Source organism: Mobula birostris, chromosome 23, assembly GCF_030028105.1.
Source record: "Mobula birostris isolate sMobBir1 chromosome 23, sMobBir1.hap1, whole genome shotgun sequence".
In the NCBI taxonomy this organism is placed as follows: domain Eukaryota; kingdom Metazoa; phylum Chordata; class Chondrichthyes; order Myliobatiformes; family Myliobatidae; genus Mobula; species Mobula birostris.
Genome location: NC_092392.1, coordinates 31383346 through 31411068, shown reverse-complemented (window position 1 = coordinate 31411068; position 27723 = coordinate 31383346). Strand labels below are relative to the sequence as shown.

Sequence of the window (27723 nt, the reverse complement as noted above, 5' to 3'; positions counted from 1 at the left end):
ACACTAGCAGGAATGATGGCAGAACAGCAATGGCTGCTGCTTCTGGGGGAAATTCAGAAGGTGCAGGAAAGATACATCCTAAAGATGAGGCAACAGTTTCCTATAGTGAGGGATTCAGAGGGCACACCTTCCATATACCAGCAATTTCTTTAGCCAGAGGCTGGTGAATCTGTGAAATCCATTGCCACAAACTGCTGCAGAGACCAAGTCTTGTGTATATTTAAAGCAGAGGTAGAGATGTTCTTGATTAGTCAGGGTGTTGAAGTTTACAGGGCAAAGGTAGGAGAATGGGGTTGAGGGGGGATAATAAATCAGCCATGATGGAATGGTGGAGCAGACTTGATGGGCTGAGAAGGCCGACTCAGCTCCTGTGTCTTATGGTCTAAACTTGAGTATACATGTTTGCAAGTTACATTCTTAACTCATAATTTGGTCAAACATTTTTTTTCTTTTAACAAAATCCATGTTAACTGGTATCTTGATTTTGTTTGTAGTCTTGCTACACGGCCTTAACTAATTTTTTCTATATTACACATGGCCATTAATTTTCTACCATCTCCCTTTTTAAATAGTGGCTCGTTAAACCAGTGGGTCTTTTCTCTTCTCAAATTGTAGATGAGAACTAAAGTTGGAGTACCATAAACATATCATTGATACTGTTTACACAATATTGTTAAGGTCTGCACTTGAATGAGAAGGCAGCCAATGATGGATCTTGGGAAAACACTAGATGTACTAAAAGCACAAGGCATGAATAAAAAGTATAGATGAAAAAGCTAGTAGGCAAGTATAACTGAAATGAGCAAGTATCAAGTATGCATTCTAAAGAAACTTTAAAGCTACAGCCTTGTTGGTGATACACTGAAGAATGATCAAGTATGCTGATACCTTTGCAAATCTATAGCCATAATTTTTTTCATGTGCATGACAATAATAATTTAATTGTACAGTTAACAGGCACCAGTACTCTGATATCCATTAGAAACTGAATAATATTGAGGTAAATATTGAAAGATTTTGCTCTGGTACCAATGGTACAATATGGTTTTCACAACAGAACCAAGGGTACAATTTAGCTGTACTTTTGCAAAAGAATTTTTTTGTATTTTAGTCCTCTCAAAGTGAATGCAATCACACTGTTGAGATTCTCTTGTAGCAAGAGTATCACAATGCAGAAAATGCGGAGGGAAAATACTGACACTTCATAATTTTACAAAATCATGACAATTAACTATACACACGCACAACTCCTTCAATGTTTCTAAGTCATTGATAATGGACTTTACTCACCTACAAGTCCCTTCTTAATCCTGTTAATAGATGCAGAGTTTAACTACTTTTCAAGAAGTTCTCATTGTAGATGTCAGAAGAAAACTCCATACTCAAAACAAATGGCTGTTTTATTTTCATAGGCAAAATTTATTGTTTCTACCTAAACCAATGAAATTAGTGAACGATTTATATAAAAAAATTACAAAGGTAACGTGACATCCTTGGTATGCACTACATGAGTATAACATTGTTGATTTTATTTTAATCGGTGATTCAAAATAAAGTGGGAAAATAATTGCCCCATAAAAGTAAAAACCACCAAACCTAACTACTCAAAACCTTTCTAGTACAATATACTGTAGTCTGTAAGAAATTTTCCTGTGCCCATCTGATACCAAGCCATAATGTCACAGGTTTGTGAGGTAAAGTTGATATGGTTTAAAACCTAAAGCCAACATTTCTTAAACCTAGTTTAATTCTGTTCATGCAAATACAGTATTTATATTTTATAAAGTTTCTTTCAAAATTTGTAGTGGATTTTCCACATTAGGCACAGAAGTACACCAGGTACATTACAAAAACATATATGTTAAAGAACATATCAGTCTGCTAAAAAGACGACTGTTCATGGAAGCATCTGTAATACAGGTAGAACAGAATTGGAGTCTGGATCCAAACAAGGAATTAAGTTATACAATGACCACAATTACCTGTGTCACCACAAATTGGAATGCACATAATTTAATTTCAAAGCTTGTTAAAGAATTTAAAGATGAATTAGCAAACTTTACTACCACCAACTGGAAGAAATAGTTTTTAAACTTTCCTCTTATTTACAGTTTGTTCAGTTAGACCATTACATATTTCAGTATAGTTTAAGGAAACAATAGAACTGCTCAGGCTTTTAGAACTGCAACATAAATCACCCAGAATTTTACTGAGTTTACAAATTATGACATTAATTTTCAGTATATACAAGTTCTCAAGCACATCGTGCATGAACATCTTCTGAGAGCACTGGAAAAGGCAAGATGCTTCTCTTCCATAAAATAAAATTCCTATGATTTGCTACAGGCAAGCAGTTTCTTTCCCCTACCATGCAGCTTGGGGAATTCTTTTACTGGAATGGAGGAAGATGAGTATTTGCACAAGCTTCTTGGACTTCCCTTATCATAAGGATTCTGGTCAACATTTGTTCCATGGCTTCATTACTGACAGGTTGTGTTGAATACCAAATTGGACTATTTGGTGCAACCACCGGCTCAGCATTCAAGTAGAAGGCATCATTACGTCCTTTTGCACTCTGTGGACTGCAATAAGAAGGATAATTATCTGTTAATTACATAGGTTATTTCTAACTCAATTCACTTTGAAGTATTTTTAATCACTTGGATGCTTAATGGAAAGTTCATAAAAGGAGAATGCCAGACAAATGCAATGAAATGGCCCATAAAGCTCAATTTCAGAAAGGAGGCAAGAGAAAACTGCCCATAATGTCAAGGCAGTATTTTATTGTGGCATGTGGAAGCCCTCATTAAAGTCAATGGGCATTAAGAAGAAAACATACCAATAGTCTGAGATGTCTTGAACAATGAAAAATAGTTGTGATTTTAGAAAATCGATTACCTCAAGCCTCAGGATATTGTTTTTGAATTCCTCAAGACAGTGCATTAGGCCCATCATCTTAAGCTACTTCATCACTGATGATTGTGCAATACTTAGTTCCTGTTTATCAGCTCAGTGTGTACTTAGAACAGCAGAGTACTGGCCCTTTGCTCCACAATATTGTGCTGACCTTTTAATCCGCTCCAAGTTCAATCTAATGTTTCCCTTCCTATAGCCCTCCAATTTCCTTTCATCTATGTGTCCACGAGTCTCCCTAGTGTATCTGCCTCAACTAGCACCCCCAGCAGTGTGTTCCACACACCCACCACTCTGCAAAAAACATACCACTGATATCCCTCTACTTTCCTCCAGTAACCTTAAAATTATGCCCTGCAAAACATCCCTCACTAAAGCTTCCACATCCTTCTTGTAATGAAGTGACCAGACAAAGTGTGGTCTAACCAGAACTACATTACCTTGCAGTCCTTGAACTCGTCTTTATTAGATTGGATAGGGGGAGGCAGAGGAAAAACATTATACATCTTCTTAAACACCCCATCAACTTTGAGGGAATCTGTTCGTGGATGCCAAGACTCCATTGGTCCTCCACATTGCTAATAATCCTACCATTAACCCTGAACTCTGCCTTCAAGTTCATCCTTCTAAAGTGCATTATTTCACACTTTTCCAGATTGAATGCCACTTCTCAGCGCAGCTCTGCATCCTGTCAAAGTCCCGCTTAACCTTCTACAGCAGGGATTCCCAACCTGGGGTCCACAGACTCTTTGTTTAGTGGTATTGGTCCATGGCATAAAAGGCTGAGTACTCCTGTTCTACACTATCCACAACAGCACCAAACTTCATGTCATCTGCAAAACTACTAACCCACCCTTCCATTTCCAGATCATCATTTATAAATATCACAAACAGGGGTCCCAAAACAGAACCCCGCAGCACACCACTGGTCACTGACCTCCAGGCAGTATACACTCCGTCTACTACTACTCTCTGCCTTCTATGGGCAAGCCAATTCTGAATTCACGCAGCCAAGTTTCCCCAGATCCCATGCCTCCTGACTTATTCATGAAGTCTGCAATGGAGAGACTTACAAAAACACCTTGCTAAAATCCATTTGTTTTGTCATTTCCTTGAAAAATTCACTCAAGTTCATGAGTCATGACCTGCTGACTATCCCCGATCAGGCCATGCTTCTCCAAATCCTGCCTCAAGGAATCCTCCCCAAAAGCAACACCCATAAAATGCTGAAGGAACTCAGCAAGTCAGGCAGCATCTATGGAGAGTCAACATTTCAGGCCAAAACCCTTCTTCAGGACTGAGAAGGAAGGGGGAAGATGCCAGAATAAAACGATGGAAAGAGGAAAGCTAAAAGGTGATAGGTGAAGCCAGGAGGGTGGAATAGGCCAAGGGCTGGAAAAGGAAGAATCTGATAGTTTGCCCACCACTGACATGAGACTAGCTGATCTATAATTCCAAGGCATTATTTCTATTACCTTTCTTGAACAAAGTATTAACATCCAATCTTCTGGCACTACACCTGTGGCCAGTGAGAATGCAAAGATCAGCAGAGGCACAGCAATCTCTTCCCTCACTTTCTGTAGTAACCTGGGGTAAATCCAGTTTGGCCCCAGGGATGTATTTACTCTAATATATTAGTTTTTTGAACATTCCAGCATTTACTGTTTTTTAACATCTACATATTCAAGCATATTAGCTGCCTCAATGCTGTCCTCACATTCAGCAGGGTCCTTCTTGGTGAATACTGAAGCCAAGTATTGATAAGGTCTTCCCCTACCTCCTCCAACTCCAGGCACACTTCTTCTATCTTTGATAGGTCCTACACTCACTAACCAAGGCCTTCTCACGTCCCCTTCTAGCTCTGCTAAGCCCCTTCTTAAGCTAGTTCTGACTACCACACAACTCACTTGAGCCCTGTATGATCCTCGCTTCCTGAACCTTTAAGCAATCTTTATTCTCCTCCTTGACTAGATGTTCCAAATCTCGTCAACCCTAGTTCCTTCACCTTACCATACTTTCCCTGCCTCAATAGGACAATCCTATCCTATAATTCATGCAAGTGTTCACTAAACAATCTCCACATTTGTTTTGCATTTCCCGAAGTACATTTGTTTCCACTTTACGCTCCCAGTTCTTGCCTATTAAGCATTGTAATTCACCCTCCCCCAACTAAATACTTTTCCAGTTCCAAGAAAACTTGAAGCTTGACGCAATACGAGTAGCCTACTTGACTGTCACCTCACCCTATGTTAATTCTTCCCACCATTCTCACTACAGTATGCACCTCATGCACAGTATATTGCATTTACTAGCCTTGGGTATCCTGTGGCAGCAGCTCCCAAACCTGCAATCCCTGTCACTGAGGACGGGCAGCAGGTCTATGGCAACAATCTTCTGCAAGTTCTCCATTAAGTTACACACCATCCTGACTTGGAAATATATTGTTGTTCCTTTATCCTTTCTGATCCAAATCCTATTGCAGTAGAGTGTGCAAGCTCTAACAAGACAGCAGCACCTCATCAAATTCAGGTCACTAGAGCTGCAAGGCATCAGCAGTAAATGCAAGAAAAGAAAAGCCACCTTACATACAAACCAACCAAAAGATTCAAAAACATAGTTTCATTGCATTATATGGGTCAGATAAGCGATTCAGTGGATGCAGGAAAGCAGCACTGATGGTAGTTTGCCTCCTAGGTATCAGGGTCCAGGATGTTTCTGATCGCGTCCATGACATCCTGAAGTGGGAAGGAGAACAGCCAGAGGTCATGGTACATATTGGTACCAACATCATAGGCAGAAAAAGGGAAGAGGTCCTGAAAGCAGACTATAGGGAGTTAGGAAGCAAGTTGAGAAGCTGATCCACACTCTAAGCTAGTCATCTCGGGATTACTGCCTGTGCCACGTGACAGTGAGTATAGGAATAGAGTGAGGTGGAGAATGAATGCGTGGCTGAGGGATTGGAGCAAGGGACAGAGATTCAGATTTCTGTATCATTGGGACTCTTTTGGGGCAGGAATGACCTGTACAAAAAGAACGGGTTGCACTTAAATCCCAGGGGACCAATATCCTGGCGGGGAGGTTTGCCAAGGATATTGGTGAGAATTTAAACTAGGATTGCTGGTGGGTGGGAATCAAACTGAAGAGACTGAGGAAGAAGTGACTGGCTCACAAATAGAGAAAGCTTGGAGACGGTGTGAGAGGAAGGATAGTCAGGTGATAGAGAAGGGACACGCTCAGACCGATGGTTTGAGATGTGTCTATTTTAATGCAAGGAGTATTATGAACAAAGCGGATGAGCTTAGAGCGTGGATCAGTACTTGGAGCTATGATGTTGTGGCCATTACAGAGACTTGGATGGCTCAGGGCCTGGGTGGTTACTTAAAGTGCCAGGCTTTAGATGTTCAGAAAGGACAGGGAGGGAGGCAAAAGAGGTGGGGGCATGGCACTGTTAATCAGAGATAGTGTCAGCTGCAGAAAAGGAGGAAGACATGGAAGGATTGTCTACAGGGTCTCTGTGGGTGGACGTTAGGGACAGGAAGGGATCAATAACTCTACTGGGTGTATTTTTTATAGACCACCCAACAGTAACAGGGACATCGAGGAGCAGATAGGGAGACAGATTCTGGAAAGGTGTAATAATAACAGGGTTGTTGTGGTGGGAGATTTTAATTTCCCTAATGTCAACTGGCATGTCCCTAGAGTGAGGTGTTTAGTTGGAGTGGAGTTTGTTAGGTGTGTTCAAGAATGTTCCTTGATGCAATATGTAGATAATCCTACAAGAGGAGAGGCTGTACTTGATCTGGTATTGGGAAATGAACCCGGTCAGGTGTCAGATCTCTCAGTGAGAGAGCATTTTGGAGATAGTGATCATAATTCTATCTCCTTTACCATAGCATTGGAGAAGGATAGGAACAGACAAGTTAGGGAAGTGTTTAATTGGAGTAAGGGGAACTATGAGGCTATCGGGCAGAAAAGTGGCAAATGTTCAGGGCATATTTGCGTGGAGTTCAGCATAGGTACGTTCCAATCAGACGGAAAGGATGCCAGGGTACAGGAACCATGGTGTACAAAGGCTGTTGTAAATCTAGTCAAGAAGAAAAGAGCTTATGAAAGGTTCAAAAAAACTAATGACAGGGAAATAGAAGATTATAAGGCTAGCAGGAAGGCGCTTAAGAAAGAAATTAGGAGAGCCAGAAGGGGCCATGAGAAGGCCTTGGCAGACAGAATTAAGGAAAACCCCAAGGCATTCTACAAGTATGTGAAGAGCAAGAGGATAAGATGTGAGAGAATAGGACCAATCAAGTGTGACAGTGGAAAAGTGTGAATGGAACCGGAGGAGATAGCTGAGGTACTTAATGAATACTTTGCTTCAGTATTCACTACAAAAAGGGATCTTGGTGATTGTAGGGATGACTTACAGTAGACTAAAAAGCTTGAACATGTAGATATTAAGAAAGAGGATGTGCTGGAGCTTTTGGAAAGCATCAAGTTGGATAAGTTGCCAGGACTAGACGAGAGGTACCCCTGACTACTGTGGGAGGCAAGGGAGGAGATTGCTGAGCCTCTGGCGATGATCTTTGCATCATCAATGGGGACAGGAGAGGTTCCAGAGGATTGGAGGGTTGCAGATGTTGTTGCCTTATTCAAGAAAGGGAAATTAATAGACCAGTGAGTCTTTCTTCAGTGGTTGGTAAGTTGATGGAGAAGATCCTAAAAGGCAGGATTTATGAACATTTGGAGAGGCATAATATGATAGGAATAGTCAGCATAGCTTTGTGATAGGCAGGTTGTGCCTTACGAGCCTGACTGAACTTCTTGAGGATGTGACTAAGCACACTGATGATGGTAGAGCAGTAGATGTAGTGTATATGGATTTCAGCAAGGCACTTCACAAGGTACCCCATGCAAGGCTTATTGAGAAAGTGAAGCGGCATAGGATCCAAGGGGATCTTGTTGTACTTCCCCTTTTCCTAACTTGACACCATTCAGATAGTAATCTGCCTTCCTGTTCTTGCCAAAGTGGATAACCTCACATTTATCCACAATAAACTGCATCTGCCATGCACCTGCCCACTCACCCAACCTGTCCAAGTCACCTTGCATTCTCATAAAATCCTCCTCACATTTCATACTGCCACCCAGCTTTGTGTCATCTGCAAATTTGCTAATGTTACTTTTAATCCCTTCATCTAAATCATTATATTGTAAATAGCTGCAGTCCCAGCACCGAGCCTTGCAGTATCCCACTAGTCACTGCCTGCCATTCTGAAAAGGACCCATTAATCCCTACTCTTTGTTTCCTGTCTGCCAACCAATTTTCTATCCATGTCAGTACCCTACACCCAATACCATTTGCTCTAATTTTGCCCACTAACCTCCTATGTGGGGCCTTATCAAAGGCTTTCTGAAAGTCCAGATACACTACATGCACTGGCTTTCCCATGTCCATTTTCATAGTTACATTCTCAAAAAATTCCAGATTAGTCAAGCATGATTTCCCCTTCATAAATCCATGCTGACTCTGACCTATCCTGCTACTGCTATCCAAATATGCCGCTATTTCATCTTTTATAATTGATTCCAGCATCTTCCCCACCACTGATGTCAGACTAACTGGTCTATAATTGCCTGTTTTCTCTCTCCCTCCTTTCTTAAAAAGTGGGATAACATTAGCTACCCTCCAATCCACAGGAACTGATCCTGAATCTATAGAACATTGGAAAATGATTACCAATGTGCCCACGACTTCTAGAGCCACCTCCTTAAGCACCCTGGGATGCAGACTATCAGGCCCTGAGGATTTATTAGCCTTCAGTTCCATCACTTTACCCAACACCATTTTGTGCCTGATACGAATTTCCTTCAGTTCCTCTGTTACCCTAGGTCCTCTGGCCACTATTACATTTGGGAGATTCTTTGTGTCTTCCCTAATGAAGACAGATCCAAAGTACCTGTTCAGCTCGTCTGCCATTTCCTTGTTCCCCATAATAATTTCACCCTTTTCTGTCTTCAAGGGCCCAACTTTGGTCTTAACTAATTTTTTCCTCTTCACATACCTAAAGCAGCTTTTACTATCCTCCTTTATATTCTTGGCTAGCTTACCTTTGTACCTCATCTTTTCCCCCCACATTGCCTTTTTAGTTATCTTCTGTTGCTCCTTAAAAGTCTCCCAATCCTCTGGCTTCTCGCTCATCCTTGCTATGCTATACTTCCTCTCTTATTTTTATACTGTCCTTGACTTCCCTTGTCATCCACGGTCGCCCCTTACTCCCCTTAGAATCTTTCTTCTTCTTTGGAATAAACTGATCCTGTACCTTCTGTATTATTCCCAGAAATACCTGCCATTGTTGTTCCACTGTCATCCCTGCTAGGGTATCCTTCCAGTCAACTTTGGCCAGCTCCTCCCTCATGGGTCCATAGTCCCCTTTGTTCAACTGTAATACTGATACTTCTGATCTTCCCTTCTCCCTCTCAAATTGTAGATTAAAACTTATCATATTATGGTCACTACCTCCTAATGGCTCCTTTACCTTGAATTCCCTTATCAAATCTGGCTCATTACACAACACTAAATCCAGAATTGCCTTCTCCCTGGTAGGCTCTAATACAAGCTGCTCCAAGAATCCATCTGAGGCATTCCACAAACTCCCTTTCTCGTTATGTACATTCAGCACGGAGAAAAACAGGATCATAAAATAGCTGAAGTTTCTTTGCTTATATTTTAGTAATGTTATAGGGAAAGCAAATGATATAATTTATGGCCAGTTAGACTTGCTTGTACAATTATACAAATAAAAATAAATTTAAGGTTATCTGACGTTTCAACAATAGTTAAGAGTGCAACTTAAAAAGAAAATCACAACTGCTGGAAATGGAATCAAAAGTTGATGTGCCTCACCATTTAAAGAGGTAGAAGTCATAGAGTTTAATGGGGCACCTCAAGGGATTCTCAGAATTTTCAAGTTGCTCAACATACATATCTTCTGTAACTGAAAGAAAAATAAATTCTTAAGTCTTCTAATGACAGATTCAATAAAAACTCCCAAGCCCTGTGCACAAGAGAATTGCAATTGATGTACTAATGTAACTTCTTTGAAAGAGTTTTAACAGCAAGACTTGAAATAATCTATTCTGCACATGGCAAAAAGCTTTCACATCCAAGGATGGCAGGTGAAATCAATCTCCTAACAGGATAAAGTTACATCAGTAAATACTGCAGCTGAAGAGCTTCATTCATGAAGACGAATGTTTAATCCACTGAATTCTTCCAATCACGCACCGAGTACTCAAAACTGAGTCACAATATAATAAATCTGAAGTAACAGGAACATTTAATATCTATTTGCAAGTGACTAAATGTAAATCAACTCATGAACACTTACACATCTGTAGCAAGCAATTAACAGTAGAGGTTTTGAATTGTTGTGAAAAGAGGGGCATTGAATCTTTTCTACATTGCTTCAAATATTTAATCTAACAAAGGAAAGTCGATAAAGATGCATCACAGAAGAAACCATCTATTTGCAAATGTTTCACCATACAAGAAGACACCATTAGTGTGCTGTTCACTTGTGGTGTATCCTCTGAATGCTTGGACTTCATATACTTATCAGTCAGTTGTTTGGTCGTCATTACGCATGGTAGCACAGTGGCTAGCACAATGCTTTACAGTACAGGCATCAGGGGTTCCATTCCCAACGCTGTCAACAATTAATCTGTTTGTTCTCCCCATGACCTCGTGGGTTTCCTCCCATATTCCGAACACGTACCGACTGGTAGATTAATCAGTCATTGTAAATTGTCCCATGATTAGGCTACGGTTGAGGTGGTGGGTTGCTTTGCCTACTCCATGCTGTATCTCAATAAATAAATAAATAAATTGTGGAAACTCAATTGTGATGTAGGGTGGGAGCCTCGTCACTGATCTGTTCTGTGGCAACAATTTGGCTTACGTCTGCAGACATGTAGACCTCATTTCCACTTATAAGCCAATGCAGCCAAAATTCCAGACAACGCACAGAACTCGCCACAAAACCAATCAGCGGCAAGACCCCTGCCATATGTCCACAATAGAGTTTCCATAATGACGACTAATCAACTGACTGATAAGTATTTAAAGGCCAGGCATTCGGAGGAGACACCAATTAACAGCGCACTGATGATGTCTTCTTGTATGGCGATGAAACTTTTGCAAATGGATTGCCAAGGTTGGAGACCATCAACCACCCAAGCTACGCATCTTCCAAGTTATTTTCAACAGTAGAAACATTTGCAGTGGAACATTAGTATTATTGTAATTTTGTGGCTGCAAGTAACTTATTTGAATATTATACATCCACATAATTTATTTGCTACACTGTCCTTCACTGTCCTTACTACTTCAAAATAATTCACAACGCTTTTTTAAATGTACACTACCTTTCTGTCCAGCTTGAAGCTGTCCATATAATCGCAGGTATCGTATACTAGAGCACTTATCCTTTGAATTGCCAGGATTCTTCTTCATCTGCTTCAATACTTTTGAGAAAGCTAATTTGGAGTGTTGTTCAACTGTTTTCAGCATAAAATACCTGTCAAAACATTTCAAAGTTCTAAGTAAATTATCAAAGTACACGTCCCCATAACAATCCTGATTCATTTTCTTGCAAGCATACTCAAATCTATAATAGAAAGATAACCATAACAGAATAGATGAAAGACCGAGTATTCAACAAATGTGCAAAAGACAACAAACTGCAAATACAAAAAGAAATAATAATAATAATAATAATAAAAAAAAAGGAACAAATATTGTCAAGTCACTTTTTACTGTCATTTCAACCATAACTGCTGGTACAGTACACAGTAAAAACGAGACAATTTTTTCAGGTCCATGGTGCTACATGAAACAATACAAAAACTACACTGAACTACGTAAAACAAAACTATACTAGACTACAGACCTACCCAGGACTGCATAAAGTGCACAAAACAGTGCAGGCATCACAATAAATAATAAACAAGACAATAGGCACAGTAGAGGGCAGTAGGTTGGTGTCAGTCCAGGCTCTGGGTATTGAGGAGTGTGATGGCTTGGGGGAAGAAACTGTTACATAGTCTGGTCGTGAGAGCCTGAATGCTTCAGTGCCTTTTGCCAGATGGCAGGAAGGAGAAGAGTTTGTATGAGGGGTGTGTGGGGTCCTTCATAATGCTGGTTGCTTTACGGATGCAGTATGTGGTGTAAATGTCTGTAATGGCAGGAAGGGGGACCCTGATGATCTTCTCAGTTGACCTCACTATCCACTGCAGGGTCTTGCGATCCGAGATGGTGCAATTTCCGAACCAGGCAGTGATGCAGCTGCTCAGGATGCTCTCAATACAACCTCTGTAGAATGTGGGGAGGATTGGGGGGTGGGGGATGGACTTTCCTCAGCCTTCGCAAAAAGTAGAGATGCTGCTGGGCCTTCTTTGCTATGGAGCTGGTGCTGAGGGACCAGGTGAGATTCTCCGCCAGGTGAACACCAAGAAATTTGGTGCTCTTAACGATCTCTACGGAGGAGTCGTTGATGTTCAGCAGGAGTGGTCGCTCCGTGTCCTCCTGAAGTCAACAACCATCTCTTTTGTTTTGTTCACATTCAAAGACAAGTTGTTGGCTCTGCACCAGTCCGTTAGCCGCTGCACCTCCTCTCTGTATGCTGACTCGTTGTTCTTGCTGATGAGACCCACCATGGTCGTGTCGTCGGCGAACTTGATGATGTGGTTCGAGCTGTGTGTTGCAGCACAGTCGTGGGTCAGCAGAGTGAACAGCAGTGGACTGAGCACACAGCCCTGGTGGGCCCCCATGCTCAGTGTGATGGTGTTGGAGATGCTGCTTCCAATCCAGACTGACTGAGGTCTCCCAGTCAGGAAGTCTAGGATCCAGTTGCAGAGGGAGGTGTTCAGGCCCAGTAGGCTCAGCTTTCCAGTCAGTTTCTGAGGAATGATTGTGTTGAATGCTGAACTGAAGTCTATGAACAGCATTCAAACATACGTGTTTTTTTTTGTCCAGGTGGAGGGTGATGGCAATGGCGTCGTCTGTTGAACGGTTAAGACGGTACGCGAACTGCAGGGGGTCCAGTGAGGGGGGCAGCAGGGTCTTGATGTGCCTCATCACGAGCCTCTCGAAACACTTCGTGATGATGGATGTGAGTGCAACAGGACAGTAGTCATTGAGGCAGGACACTGAAGACTTCTTCAGCACAGGGACGATGGTGGTGGCCTTGAAGCACGTAGGAACAACGGTGCTGTTCAGGGAGATGTTGAAGATGTCAGTGAGAATCTCTGCTAGCTGGTCTGCATGTCTTCTAAGCACTCTGCCAGGAATATTGTCTGGTCCAGCAGCCTTCCGTGGGTTGACCCTGCACAAGGTTCTCCTCACATCGGCCACGGTACGACACAGACATGAGATGAAGAGTCCTTGAAAGTGCGTCCATAGGTTGTGGGAATAGTTCAGTATTAGGGTTAGTGAAATTGAGTGAAGTTATCCCTTTTTGTTCAAAGGCTTAATGGTTGAGGGGTAGTAACTGTTCCTGAACCTGGTAGTGTGGGTCCTGAGGCTCCTGTACCCTCTTCACTGTTTAAATGCAGAACTCACTGAAGAAAAATCTTGCTCCTTTCAAGATTACATGCCTGGATATACAGGGCTAAGTGTATACAGTGGCATGCAAAAGTTTGGGCACCCCGGTCAAAATTTCTGTTACTGAATAGCTGAGCAAGTAAAAGATGACCTGATTTCCAAAAGCCATAAAGTTAAAGATGACACGTTTCTTTAATATTTTAAGATTACTTTTTTTATTTCCATCCTTTAGTTTCAAAATAACAAAAGGGCCCGAAGCAAAAGTTTGGGCACCCTGCATAATCAGTACTTACTAACACCCCCTATGGCAAGTATCACAGCTTGTAAATGCTTTCTGTAGCCAGCTAAGAGTCTTTCAATTCTTGTTTGGGGGATTTTCACCCATTCTACTTTGCAAAAAGCTTCTAGTTCTGTGAGATTCTTGGGCTGTCTTGCATGCACTGCTGTTTTGAGGTCTATCCACAGATTTTCAATGATGTTTAGGTCGGGACACTGTGAGGGCCATGGCAAAACCTTCAGCTTGCGCCTCTTGAGGTAGTCCATTGTGGAATTTGAGGTGTGTTTAGGATCATTATCCTGTTGTAGAAGCCCTTTTCATCTTCAGCACTTTTTTTTTTATATAGACGGTCTGATGTTTGCTTCCAGAATTTGCTAGTATTTAATTGAATTCATTCTTCCCTCTACCAGTGAAATGTTCCCCGTGCCACTGGCTGCAACACAAGCCCAAAGCATGATTGATCCACCTCTGTGCTTAACAGTTGGAGGGGTGTTCTTCTCATGAAATTCTGCACCCTTTTTTCTCCAAACCTACCTTTGCTCATTGCGGCCAAAAAGTTCTATCTTAGCTTCATCAGTCCGCAGGACTTGTTTCCAAAATGCATCAGGCTTGTTCAGATGTTCCTTTGCAAACTTCTGACGCTAGATTTTGTGTTGAGGACGCAGGAAAGGTTTTCTTCAGATGACTCTTCCATGAAGTCATATTTGTGCAGGTGTCACTGCACAGTAGAACAGTGCACCACCACTCCAGAGCCTGCTAAATCTTCCTGAAGGTCTTTTGCAGTCAAACAGGGGTTTTTGATTTGCCTTTCTAGCAATCCTATAAGCAGTTCTCTCCGAAAGTTTTCTTGGTCTTCCAGACCTCAACTTGACCTCCACCGTTCCTGTCAACTGCCATTTCATAATTACATTACAAACTGAGGAAACGGCTACCTGAAAACACTTTGCTATCTTCTTATAGCCTTCTCCTGCTTTGTGAGTATCATTTATTTTAATTTTCAGAGTGCTAGGCAGCTGCTTAAAGGAGCCCATGGCTGCTGATTGTTGGGGCAAGGTTTGAGGAGACAGGGTATTTGTAAAGCTTTGAAATTTGCATCACCTGGTCTTTCCTAATGATGACTGTGAACAAGCCATAGCTCTACAAGATTGTTACACCCAAAAGAGCAAGACAATTAGTAATGACCAAAACAATTTCTACAGTTAGTAAATCTTTCAAATACACAACACAATTATATCTCAAATCTGTTTTCAAATAATGTAACAGTAAATCATACTTGGTATTGAAATACATCAACGTGTACAAAAGAGTAGCTGGAGAATGTGCTCCCAATTGCTTACAATCCCATAGCATCTCCTCAGTAATACGACTAGGAATAACGTAACCTGTCAAAATAAATACATATTTTTAAAATACTATTGTGATTAAAAGACAAAGCTTCTTTAAAAAGCTCCCTACAAAAAGATAACCCTTGGAAAAATATAACCTTTCAATAATACAATAAAACTTATCAAAATTAATATACTAATTATATGTGCAAGGAGCAATCTCAATATAGGACAAGATTTACAGGATCTTTAAAAATAAATCTATAAGAATTCAAGACGATCTTTAAAAACACGCCCTTAACCAATAACATACCATACAACAAATACATCATGATAAGCTACCTTCAGAGTAGTTATTGATAAAGCAAAAAAAAACACTAAAGAAATAAAGACCAATTATGTTTTAAGCATTTTCCACATTACAATCACTTGCTGTACCTGCACATATTCAGTGACATGTTTACAAGCTCACGAAGGACATTTTGGACATCAACGTCACCCAGTTATCATTTAATGCACTTCACTGTTAAATGCAAAGTGGATAATCAAATATTCCATTTTCCATATTCTCACCCATGTAGTCAGTTTTTTCAAATCTCCTTGAACACCCTACATCCTCTGAACTCAATCTAACCTTGTCTTGTTTGTTTGTTATGTGTTGTGTTGTATGATGTGGGCAATCATGGTCTTTCCACAACCATGATTGTTCTTGGCAAATTTTTCTACACAAGTAGTTTGCCATTGGCTTCTTCTGAACAGGGTCATTAACAGATGGGTTGCTCCAGCCATTATCGATATTATTCAGCAATTGTCTACCTGGCATCAGTGGTTGCATAACCAGAACTTGTGATACGCACCAGCTGTTCATACAACCATCCACCACCTGCTCCCGTGGCTTCACGTGACCCTGAGGGGGTTAAGCAGGGGCTACACCTTGCCCAAACATGACCTGCAGGCTAGCGGAGGGAAGGAATGCCTTACACCTCTTCCACCCCGCCACCCACCTTGTTTTGCATCAGTACAAAATTTGAAACACATCTTGTGGTCTCTTCAGGCAAATCACTAACAGACTGCAAAAAGCTGGGCCCATTCAGCACAACTGCCATTAAACGCCAATGACTGATTTCCAATCTATTTCTATGTATTATCCCCAAATCCAGTGTCCAGCCTTATTTATCAACCCCTATGCAAGACCTTTTAGAATGCCTTTCAAAAATCCAAATAGACGACATTGAGGTACAGTCTGAAATCTAACATGATTTTCTGGTCCTAAATTCATGTTCACTTTGGTCAATCCTATTATTAGAGTCAGGAATTTTGAAATGCAGTTGCAAGTGGCTTGTGGGAGCAACTTTTTCTGCAGTCTTAATCATAAGTAATTGGCTTCTAGGAAAGGGTGGTTTGAAAATACCAGAACCACATGACTTATTAAAATCAATGGGACATTGGCTAATGCTCAAGAGATTACAAATGAGAAACAAGGTTAATTATTGAATACCATTCAGACCAGAGCACAAAGACGAATTCAAATGATGGTCGAAATGGAGGTTGAGTAATTGTTCAAATAGTCCCAAGACAGAGGACAGCCTCATGTGTTTAGTTGGGCAAATAAAATTAACTGGTTCCCAAGGATCAGGTATATCTAAAATTTAGTGATTTCTCATCAGTATAATTACAAAAATGCCAAATCCAGCACAGCAAATCGAAGGCATCTAAAATCAGATTCTTAGTTTAAAACTGGAGCAACTGATGCACATCACAAGTCCTGGTTATGCAACCACTGACACCAGGCAAACAATCTCTGAAGAGTAATGATAATGGCTGAGGTCACCTGTCTTGTAACCACACTGCCCAGAAGGCGGCAATGGCGAACGACTTCTGTAGTAAAATTTGCCAAGGACAATCATGGTCAAAAACCATAAGCACCTACCTACATCATATGACACTGCACATATGATGATGACGGAGTTTAAAACTGACATTATTAAACAGCTAAAAATGCCAATGATTCCATAAATCTCAATGTAAACTGTATAATTAAGAGAAATTTACAACTTACCAAGCAAACTTATTTTAGGATGCCATTCTTTAAGGACTTCATGTAACTTTTCAGTAAATTTAGAATAATAGATATCGGCAAAAATATTATCTATTCTTCCATTTTCAAACATATGCTGTAAAATAAATAATTGACTTTTACACACAGAATCAAGCAGTTCTTGCTCAAATAAAAATCAAATCCCATTCACTCAGTTACAGTCCATTACGTGCAGGTTATACAATCACTACTTCCCCACCTAACCAAGGAAAAGGGGAAACATGCAAAGACTACCTTCTGAATACAAAGAAAGAAATAATACAGCAGATCTGCCTCATAGGGAGCACCATCTGGATCTCTTGCTTCTTTGGTCATTAAACAGAGTCCATAATTGAGTTCAACTAATGTTGCACAAAGAGCATCTTCTCTAAATTTCATTGGTTGGCGTCCTAAGATGCAAATGGAAAGAAATCCCATTAAAACTAAAACAAAAATCAGCATTGCTTTCATTCATCTGCAGTTGGGTCATAGTTTTTGTATCCAGGTGATCTCTGCATTATAGCCACTTGGGCTGCAGAGATCCATCCTTACAGAATTCACAAATCACTATACAGAAATTTGACATTCAGAATCAATTCATTCCCTCAGAACTGTCATGGAAAAAGTAAATAAATATTTTTTCACCTCACATTTCCTGATGCATGCACATTGAAGTACCTTCAAAGTATGAAAATTTTGGAAATTTGCAACATGAATGGTTTTCTAGGAATCTAATCCCCCTCTCACACACGGGTAATCCATACAAGTTGAGTATTTACTATGTTCACTGATAGCATATATAAAACTAATATTAAAGTTCTACCAAATGATTCTTGGTTCAAAGATTCTTGGTTGAAAATGTTTTATTAGAAATCAGATTCTTAAGTGAAATTTGTTATTTGACAGTACAGTGAAAGCAAGACGATTATTATAAATTGCAAAATGAATAGTGCACAGAATGGCAAGCTCACGAGTTTCTTTAGAATTTGCTGATACTATTTTAAATTATATCATTTTAATTTAGTTCTTACAATTTTAAAGCATAGCTTAACATAGGTACTGACAATGCCAGTGGTGCTGGCTAGAAGTCACAAAATCCGGTGGTGCAAAGAAAATTGACGCTTCCCTTCCACCCAGAAAGTCTCAAATGCAAGTAAAATAATTCACATAATGCATCAGATCGATGTGTTTTGATTCCAGATTCATCAAGCAACATAGTTATCAACGAAATCATCTTTACTCATAATTAAAACAGCTCTCTTGTAATGAACTTTTATGCTGAACCGCTGTCATTCAATTTGGGTCAGAGTTGGTGTTTATTTGAGATACAGCACGGAATAGGCCCTTCGAGCCACACCATTCAGCAATCCCCCGATTTAACCCGAGCCTAATCACAGGACAGTTTACAATGACCAATTAACCTACCAACAGTTACATCTTTGGAATGTGGGAGGAAACTGCAGCACCTAGAGGAAGTCCACGCAGTCAGGCAGCTGCAGGAACTGAACCTGGGTCACCTGTACTGTAAAGCATTGTGCTACCATGCTGCCAAAACATTTAAAATCTTCACAACATTTATAGGAACAGTATTGTTTCACCAGCTTTCATAGATTTGACCACTTATGCCAGTTAGCCAAGTGCAAACCCATAGCACGCGAGGATGGACAAGATATCGAGATCTATCATTCACTTCAGGAATGCTCCCTTAAAACATTTAGTACATAAAGCTAAATTCTACAAAGGATTGAGCATTTTCAATTACTGCTGGACTTTTAAAACAAACAGAAACAAAGTGGTTCACTAAAATCCTTACAAGCCAAATTTGCCTACTTATTTTAAATTTGATTATTTCAATCCTATTTAGTTCTGTGTTCATTCACAAAGTGGCTTTACAACCTAATTTATGCTAACACCAAACCTAGCATCTTTAATTGACAAAAATTAATTCGTAAATATCATAGACTAATCTGCAAAAAATTAAGCTATTACAATCATTTAAGACAAAATGTTAAGATACAAAGCAAACCATTACTTCCTGGCAAAGGTGGTTTACTTTCAGCCTCTTTCATTATTTCTGCATTCTTAATTTGAGCCCAGTTCTGCCACACACTGGCTCCTTCTTCTGGCTTCAGAGAGTCAGGCAGCATTAAATCTGGCTGGATTTCAATGGGGTGCTCCGTCGACTGGGTATGAATCGCTTGAGTCTACAACAAAAAATAATGCAGATTTGTGATATAGAGTTCCGTGAGACTAGACACTTAGCGTAGACCACTTTACAAAGATCAATCCAAACACGTCTTCATTATGTCCACTCAAACCCTGACCCATCATTCCTCATGTGACTTTATCAGCCTGTGTCAATTCAGCTTTCCCCTAATTTAATAGTTTGTGTGTAAACAACGTACATCCTAAATCTGATTTTATTGCTGACCATACTGTACATTTCTCACTTTGCTCTTTCTCAATAGTGGAAACATTCAAGCTCTAAAATGAGTAAACAATACCTTGCACAATTTTAAAGACCTCTTTTAGGTTAATCCCTTAGCTTTCTCGTTAACAATTTATTCTGGTCATTTCCTAATAGCCGTACCTAATTTTGCTTGGTGCCATTCTTTCAAAGTTATTTTTGCACCCTGTCCAGAATGTCCACATTCGTTTGTAATGAAGACAAGAACTCTGTATGAACACAGGTTGAACGCAAATTTCATACTACTTAATTTCATTAATAGTTAAAATAAATCCAACTGCTTTGATTAACTAAAATGTCTTAAAATTCTGATAATTTTGCAGTCCTCAAATAGTTCCTTTTACAGTTTACATTCTTATTTGTCAGGTAGTATGTTGGCCACTCTATTTCCCTTGTTCCAATGTACTGACACACATCTGCCTAAATTGTAATTCATTTACCAATGTACCTATCCTGCATGTTTATTTATGCAGAATAAACACATCATCCTCCACAATGTTATCCATCTCTAAAGGGATCCTACCACAAACACATGCACCTGACACTAGATTAAAAACTGTTCACTCTAAGTACGGTGTATTGTTTAATGGCCACACAAGTGCACACGACTGACACTAGTTAGAAACAGTTCAGCAAGTCTCCCGTCCTCATTAAACAGCATAGTGTCCCAAATAAAGGAAGGGAATCCCAGCCTTTTTATCAATTTTTTTTTGTTCTTTGAGAGTTGTCCCAGATGAGCAGTGGCACTGATTAACCAGTGGCCCAATTAAACAGAATCTACTGTACTTCATATTCCTCTTCCCCCTCACCCCGTAAAGATAACCACAATCCCTGATGACACCCTTTTATTCCCTGCTTGTTCTTTTGTTCCCCAAGTAATTAAGTCCACCATTTTAAAATTATGGCTTGTGATTTTACCTAACCCATTCCCTAGTAACCATCTAATTTCTTTTTAAGATTATTTACTGCCAAGAAAAGTAGCAGAAAATTTTATATTCCTTGGCAATTCCATGGTTCTTTATATTTGTAAATGCTTCCTGTTAAGCTATTCAATTTCTTTCTCATCCTATTTGATTCAGAATATTAATTCCATTTTAAAAGTCTAAATTTCACATCACAACACTTAACTGTTGTTAGACAACAGTTTGCACTTCAAAAACTCTTGCATAACAGATACATAAAATTGCACAAATTCATCAAGTATATAAAAACTTACCTTCCTAAAATGTCCTGATTTTTAATACATTCATCCACTTATACCATGATTCTGTGACCTCTAGCAGGCGTTTATTTTTAATTTTCTACTTAACACTGTAAGCTAGGGGGTTCCCAATCGTTTTTCATGCCATGAACCACTACCATTAACCAAGGGACTCGGACCCCAGGTTGGGAACCCTTGCAATAAGCCCTACTGCAAATCCTGCCCTTTCCTCACACCTATCTTTCAGCTATCAACAGGTAACCATTTTGCTGTGAGCCTCAACACTGCTCATTAGTGAGGGAACAAATAATTTCAATTTTATCCACATTCAGCATGTCTCCTCTGAATTCACCATATGATTATTAGAGAACTTGAAAGCTACACCAACTTCCGCCTATGGTTGGTTGTGAACCCAAAGACAATAAAAATGTTTTTTTTATTTGATTCCCCCACCCCCAGAGTAATTACAGAATGTCTGTTTTACAAGCTGTAATGCACTCTGATGCAAAAGGCCCAGCTTGATTTGATAGATATTAGCACCATTTGGTTCTGTAACTCTGAAAGCAACACGCGTCACGCTGTGATTAACTGTCGGATATCACACCAAACTAATTGGCTTGAGAGGATTTTCCTTATGTCAGTAAAACCTGCTGAAACCTGAAACAATGTAGTATATTTCAGCACCTCAAAACATTAGATATGAATGGAACATAGAAGCTCAACTGAGCTATTCAGTGAATGAACAATAATGATATCCTGGTGTAAATTTCAAAGGAATTGATCCTCAATGTCCTTCTCTGCAGTCCAAGATAATAAAGCACTGAAAAAGCTGAAGGTGCTAGCAGGAAAATTAATCTCCCAGCGTAAAGTCTAGTTCACAGTTCATATCAATGAAAATCTAAGTATATCCTGTTTCTAATAAGTCTACTGTGGATGATGTGCTGCTGATCCAATTAAATTTTCCCAAATCGAACTCAGTTTTTTTAAAAATATTCACATTCAGCACTTTGTTACGTCTCTCAGAAATTAAAATTATTTCCAGTTTGCAAACCTTCCTTCATAACTTCAAATATCTTGTTCTGGAAAAGACTACTGCTCTTTTACCGTGACCTTTCCTCAGAGCATCACTGACTAAAATTACAGATTTGTCACATTACCTCAAGCTGACAAAATTCCAATGCAGGAGGAAGTGAGAAATAGCATCACACACATTCATCTTTGTAAGGCCATTCTTCTCAGCACAGATTTAACTTTCAGGCGAAGTTTGAAACTCTGCTTGGTTTAAAAACAGCTAGCCAAAAATAATTTATTTATCCATGTAGCCCAGAGTAGGTCCTTCTGGCCCTTCAAGCCACACCACCCCAGCAATCCCTGACAAAGCCAATTAACCCTAATCTAATCATGGGACAATTTACAATCACCAATTAACCTACCCTGTATGTTTTTGGACAACCCACGTATTCCATAGAGAAGACGGACTGAGACTCTTTACAGAAAGGAGCCACGATTGAACTCCAAAAAGTCCTGAGCTGTAATAGTGTCGCACGAACTGCTACACTACATTGACGGTTGTACATACTGTTTATTAGCAATATCAATGGCCAGTTTTAATAAACAAATATTAAAGTCTCTGAGGTTGTGTCATGCAACTCACATTGTAAGAAAACTCCACATCAGCTTAGCCACCAAGTAGATCCCTTTGTTGAAATGATCCCAATCTGGTGATAGTACAGAAAGCATCGCTTTCATGACCAGACACGCTGGGCCAGCATTTTTTTTCCAAAATTCCAAATTATTTATTTCCTAAGACCACAAACCATCAAAATCCTTAACCTACAAATGCATGCAAGAGAAACAAGTGAAGTAACATTTATACTATTCGATTCATTTTCTCTTTCCTCTGCACTAGTATTCAACTTCATACCACAGCTTCAATAAAGTTCTTTGGAATCAAAATGAAGAAAATAAAAAATACATTACAATTGAGAAATAAATGTTTTGCCCTAATATCCAACAATTCTTTACCCATTCTCTCCTCTGGAAATTGGTGAGGTGCAACAAGGGGCAAGATCACTTTGGTTCTCAAAGTAAAATTGATTGAATTGAATGATCTTTATTGTCATTATACATAGGTACAATGAAACTCTTAGAAACAGAAAATAGGTGCAGTAGTAGGCTATTCGGCCCTTCGAGCCTGCACTGCCATTCAGTATGATCATGGCTGATCATCCAACTCAGAACCCTGTACCTGCCTTCTCTCCATACCCCCTGATCCCTTTAGCCACAGGGGCCATATCTAACTCCCTCTTAAATATAGCCAATGAACTGGCCTCAGCTGTTTCCTGTGGCAGAGAGTTCCACAGATTCACCACTCTCTGTGTGAAGAAGCTTTTCCTCATCTCAGTCCTAAAAGGCTTCCCCTTTATCCTCAAACTGTGACCCCTCGTTCTGGACTTCCCCAACATCGGGAGCAACCTTCCTGCATCTAGCCTGTCCAATCCCTTTAGAATTTTATATGTTTCAATAAGAGCCCCCGTCAATCTTCCGTTTGGCTTCCTCTCAGGCAATTAAATAAAGCAGTAGATAAAAACAGACTACCACTTTGAAAAGAAGGATGTACTCGGGTGCCATGTGCACAAATCACTGAAGCTTGTGTCAACTGCTTAAAAAAATGATTAGCAGGTGTTAACTGTTATTTCAGAACATCTAGCGACAATTGGGTGGCAGGATGGAGATACGTCTCTACCAAAGGAGATGCAAGGCACTCCTTTCCTCCACTAGCCTGCGGGTCACCTTTTGGCAAGGTGTAGAACCTGCTTAGCCCCCCAATCAGGGTCTCGTGAAGCCATGGAAGCAGGTGGTGGATGGTCGTATGAGTAACTGGTGCATATCACGTCCTGGTTATGCAAGCACTGACTCCAGGTAAACAATCTGAGGAGTATCGATAAAGACTGAGATAACCAGTCTTGTAAAGACACTGCCCAGAAGATGACAACGGCAAACTACTTGTGTAGAAAAATTTGCCAAGAACAATCATGGTTAAGGAAAGAGCACAATCGCCTACATTATATGATACGGCCCATAATGATGGTGACAATGCACTTAAGAGTAAAATATCTGAAATTATGTGAAACTAGCTGATGATAACAATGACTGGCAAAAAAGAATCGGCCTTTCATTTGGTCAGACCTTCATTGGCTTACTGTGTTCAGTTCCAAGCAACAAATCTCAGGAATATATACTGGACTAGGAAAATAGCAAAAATTAATCAAAACTCCAAAATTTAAAGGGTTAACTAAAGATGAATTTAATAAATGACCTGCATATTCCCTAGAATTTCAAAAGACTGAGGACTGATCTTACTTAATAAAGAATTTACTAAATTATGAGACAAGTAACTATTCTGTCTTGTAGGAAAATCCCAAGGGGTCATAAGAACTAGTAATTTTGGACTCTGATAAGGCAACAAGTTTACACAAAGGACAGCAGAAACCTGAAACTTGCTTCCAACAATTGTTGCTGATGCCAAGTCAATGTAATTTTTCTTTTACAAACAAGAGAAAATTTGCAGATGCTGGAAATTCAAGCAAAATGATGGAGAAACTCAGAAGGCCAGGCTGCATCTATGGGAAAAAGTACAGTTGACGTTTCAGGCTGATGGTTACAATTATTTTTTTTTTTTTTTTTTAAAAAGATGCTGATATAGAGGAATAAACCAAAAGAGTTCTCTGATTCAACAAAAAAAAACAATTACTGCTGACTGAACAACTAAGCCCATTTGTACAAGTTTATCATTATTTGCATCCCTTAGTGATGTGACATCCTAGGTTGCAATCATTTCAGTAACAGAAACCATCTCCCGTTCCAAAAAAAGCACCAGTCTACCACAACCAAAAGAATAGAGTGTTGTTTAGTTTGGTTGTTGTTCAAATAGAATTTGCTTGGTTATTTTTAAAGAGGAGTTTTTAGCATTGAAATACAAACCAGTAATAGTGTTCAGGGCAAAAACTTTTAATCCAGTGATTTAACCTAGACTCTTCTTCTGGTTACACCAAAAGAATCCAAACTATTCCTTATGCTTCCACCTCCTGTACTGCTCCACTACGGTTCTTAGAAAGCAAATCAAAAATTTATCCAGCAGACAAAATAAGTGGTAATTAGGGTATGCACGTTGTAGGAGCCACGCATTTGTTTTCTATCTGCATCGTACTCTGTGTTGCTTGTCTATTATGGTAACTCATCACGTTGAGGGAGGATATAGCAAAAGCAAAGGGGAATAAGTTATGTATTCATGCTTTGCTCTGGGCAGTGGAGCTGGGGCTGACAAATGTCATATCTTTCGTTAACCACTTTATTATGCTTAATTGCATTGCTTCGAGGTTGTGTGTTTTGCTAGCTGGTAATAAAGGATCAAATATAGTTCTTCGATTTTTAGAACATAGAGGGCACATTATACAAGGATAACAATCCATGGGGGTCACCACCAGCAGCATTGGTTTGTTAGAATCAGCCACTACGCACTTTCTTAGACATTTTTTTGCATTAGTATATATGTCATGACATTTGCTCAGGGTGGTGGAATGGATGCCAAGAAATTTAAGGTCTTTAGCTGAAGGTAAAGTTGAGATGTGTTACAGTTCTAATCTACAGTACTGTGCAAATGTCTGAGGCATATATCTATAGCTAAGGTGGCTAAGACTTTTGCATTGCATTTGTCAACATGGAGCAGAGCGCAAATTTGTACATCTGGTGGAAGCAAAGGTTGATAGAAATGGTGAGGGTGGAGTGCCGCTGAAGGGGTTGGGACAGGTGGCAGAGAGGAGTGCCGAGGGCAGGGTGTGGCACAGGTCAAGGCACATCCAGCCCTGAGAAACCAGGTGAGGGGTCATTTGACTCCAAACAATTGGTTTATTGATTACTGAACATCACCTAGTGCTTCCTGCCCCTCCTCTTTACTTTTTCCTTTTCCCAACCATGATTCCCCTCTCCCTGCCCCCTTCCCACTCAGTCCACAATAGAGACCCACACCAGAATGAAGTTTATCATCATTTACATCATGAAATTTGTTTGTTTGTTGTTTTTTTTTACAAAGCAGCAGCACCACAGTGCAACACAAGATTGCTACAGTATGTGCAAAAGTCTTAGGCACCCTAGCTATATATGTGTCTTAAGACCTTTGCATAGTAGTGTATAAATTGAGGTGGCCTTGCCCATTCTATGAATTTACAATAGATTCTTAATCTCAGATTATCAATGGGCTCTTCGGCTGTGTCATCTAACAAGCAATAATGCATAAAGCTTTTACGATGTTCCCTCAATTTATTGTGGAAATAACTCAGCAGAACTTTTGAACTTCTTTTAGTTCCCCAATTAACCAATTGTTCACATACCTGTACTTGTGGATCCCAGTATTTCAGAGATTGATAGGTTCTCCCACCAGCCTGCATCGTAACAGGAATAGGAAGATTTCCATTTGCACTCACAAATTGTGTTGAGAATGCAGTTGTCACGGATGGATGTATCATTTTGTCTTGCTGGCATTTCCCTGCATCCAGAGACTTGTCTTTGTCCTCTTCTATTTTGATTCCAGTCACATTCATTGGGATTTCATCAATTTGGACTAGATTACAGTCATCATGAGGGATTGTGGTTTGGAGTACTGTTTGACCTTCAGAGCCAGGTGCAGGAGTTGTATATATAGTCCAGGATTCTGCATTGGTTAATGGGCCAGAAGTTGAGGTGGTAGCTGGAACAACACTATATAACTGACTGCTGTCCACAGTAAGCAGCTCCTGGCGAATAGGAACATAGCCTTGCTGTTGTACCTGAGAAGGCAAAGTAAGCACAGTGGTCACTGTATTTTGTCCCGGAGGCTGACTCATAGTGTAGCTTTCTTCAACTGGTAAATCAACTTTCCTTTTTTTTACTGGTTGAGGAACACCTGAAGAGCTGGGTCTTCGTTCTTGTGCTAAGGAGTTGATGACCCTACCACCAGATTGTGGCTCCTCAGAAGTAGTTTGCGAATGCAACTGAGCTTGCATCTGCTTTGCTTGCAGGGTCTGGTGATCCGTTTGAATTTCCAACTGGTGTGGTTGCTGAGCCTGTACAGAATGAGACTGCATCTGCTGTTGTCCTATTGGCGAACCCTGGGCTGTGTGTTGTTGAACTGGAGAACTAATAGGTCTAGATAACTCGAGTAAAGATCCAGCAACATCAGCACTGTCCATGTATATGTAGTGTCCTCTTTGTTGGTACATTGTAACAGGAGTTTGAACAAATTGTTGAATTTCTTCAGATCCTTTCCCATTCACCGAATCCAAAAATTCTTTCATACGATGCTGTGGCATTGTCCGTGCTTTCATTCTTAAATATTCGTCATAGGGAATTGAATTCTCCAATGAATGATTCATTTTGGGTTCCTACATAAAGAAAAAAAAAAGAAAAATGTCTTATCAAATACCTTAGCATAAAACACATACTTGTTCAAGTTCATTATCTGACTGTACATATACAGTGGCATGCAAAAGTGAAATGAAGCGATTGAAGGAAACTAAAATAAAGTTCATTCCTCTGGAGCAAAAAGATTACTCAGTTAGATACCCAAGAAAGAAAGCCTGAATAAATCAGGCAGTCACCAACATTGGCCAATGTGACAACTAAGGTGGGAAGGAACAAGTCAAGTTTATTGTCATTTAACTATTTACATGTAAACCATAAAACTAGACACATCTCAGACCAGGGTGTAAAGCACATATAACGCACATAACTTAAGAAAGTAAGAAATAAATTTACAAATGAATTACACAAAGTACAGTGCATAAATTATATATTTAGGGTACTGTACAAATTATCCAGTGACACTTCAAATG

At 39.9% G+C, this 27723-nt stretch overlaps 1 protein-coding gene across 2 annotated transcripts in view; it reads right to left on the bottom strand.

Annotated features, from left to right (window-relative positions):
• Positions 1 to 1418: 1418 nt before the first annotated feature.
• LOC140186727 (transcriptional regulator QRICH1-like) overlaps positions 1419 to 27723 on the bottom strand; it is a 47900-nt gene continuing 21595 nt past the window's right edge. Inside the window, exons 3-10 of one of the 2 annotated variants that reach the window (XM_072241242.1) lie at positions 26245 to 27273; positions 19219 to 19390; positions 17442 to 17596; positions 17169 to 17283; positions 15058 to 15166; positions 11332 to 11483; positions 9812 to 9902; positions 1419 to 2582 (exon numbers count right to left, since the gene is read on the bottom strand). In XM_072241242.1, the coding sequence (XP_072097343.1) occupies positions 2390 to 2582; positions 9812 to 9902; positions 11332 to 11483; positions 15058 to 15166; positions 17169 to 17283; positions 17442 to 17596; positions 19219 to 19390; positions 26245 to 27273 (2016 nt within the window). In that variant the 3' untranslated portion in view covers positions 1419 to 2389. The remainder of the gene's footprint in view (positions 2583 to 9811; positions 9903 to 11331; positions 11484 to 15057; positions 15167 to 17168; positions 17284 to 17441; positions 17597 to 19218; positions 19391 to 26244; positions 27274 to 27723) is intronic. The other variant, XM_072241243.1, reaches the window with a different exon arrangement.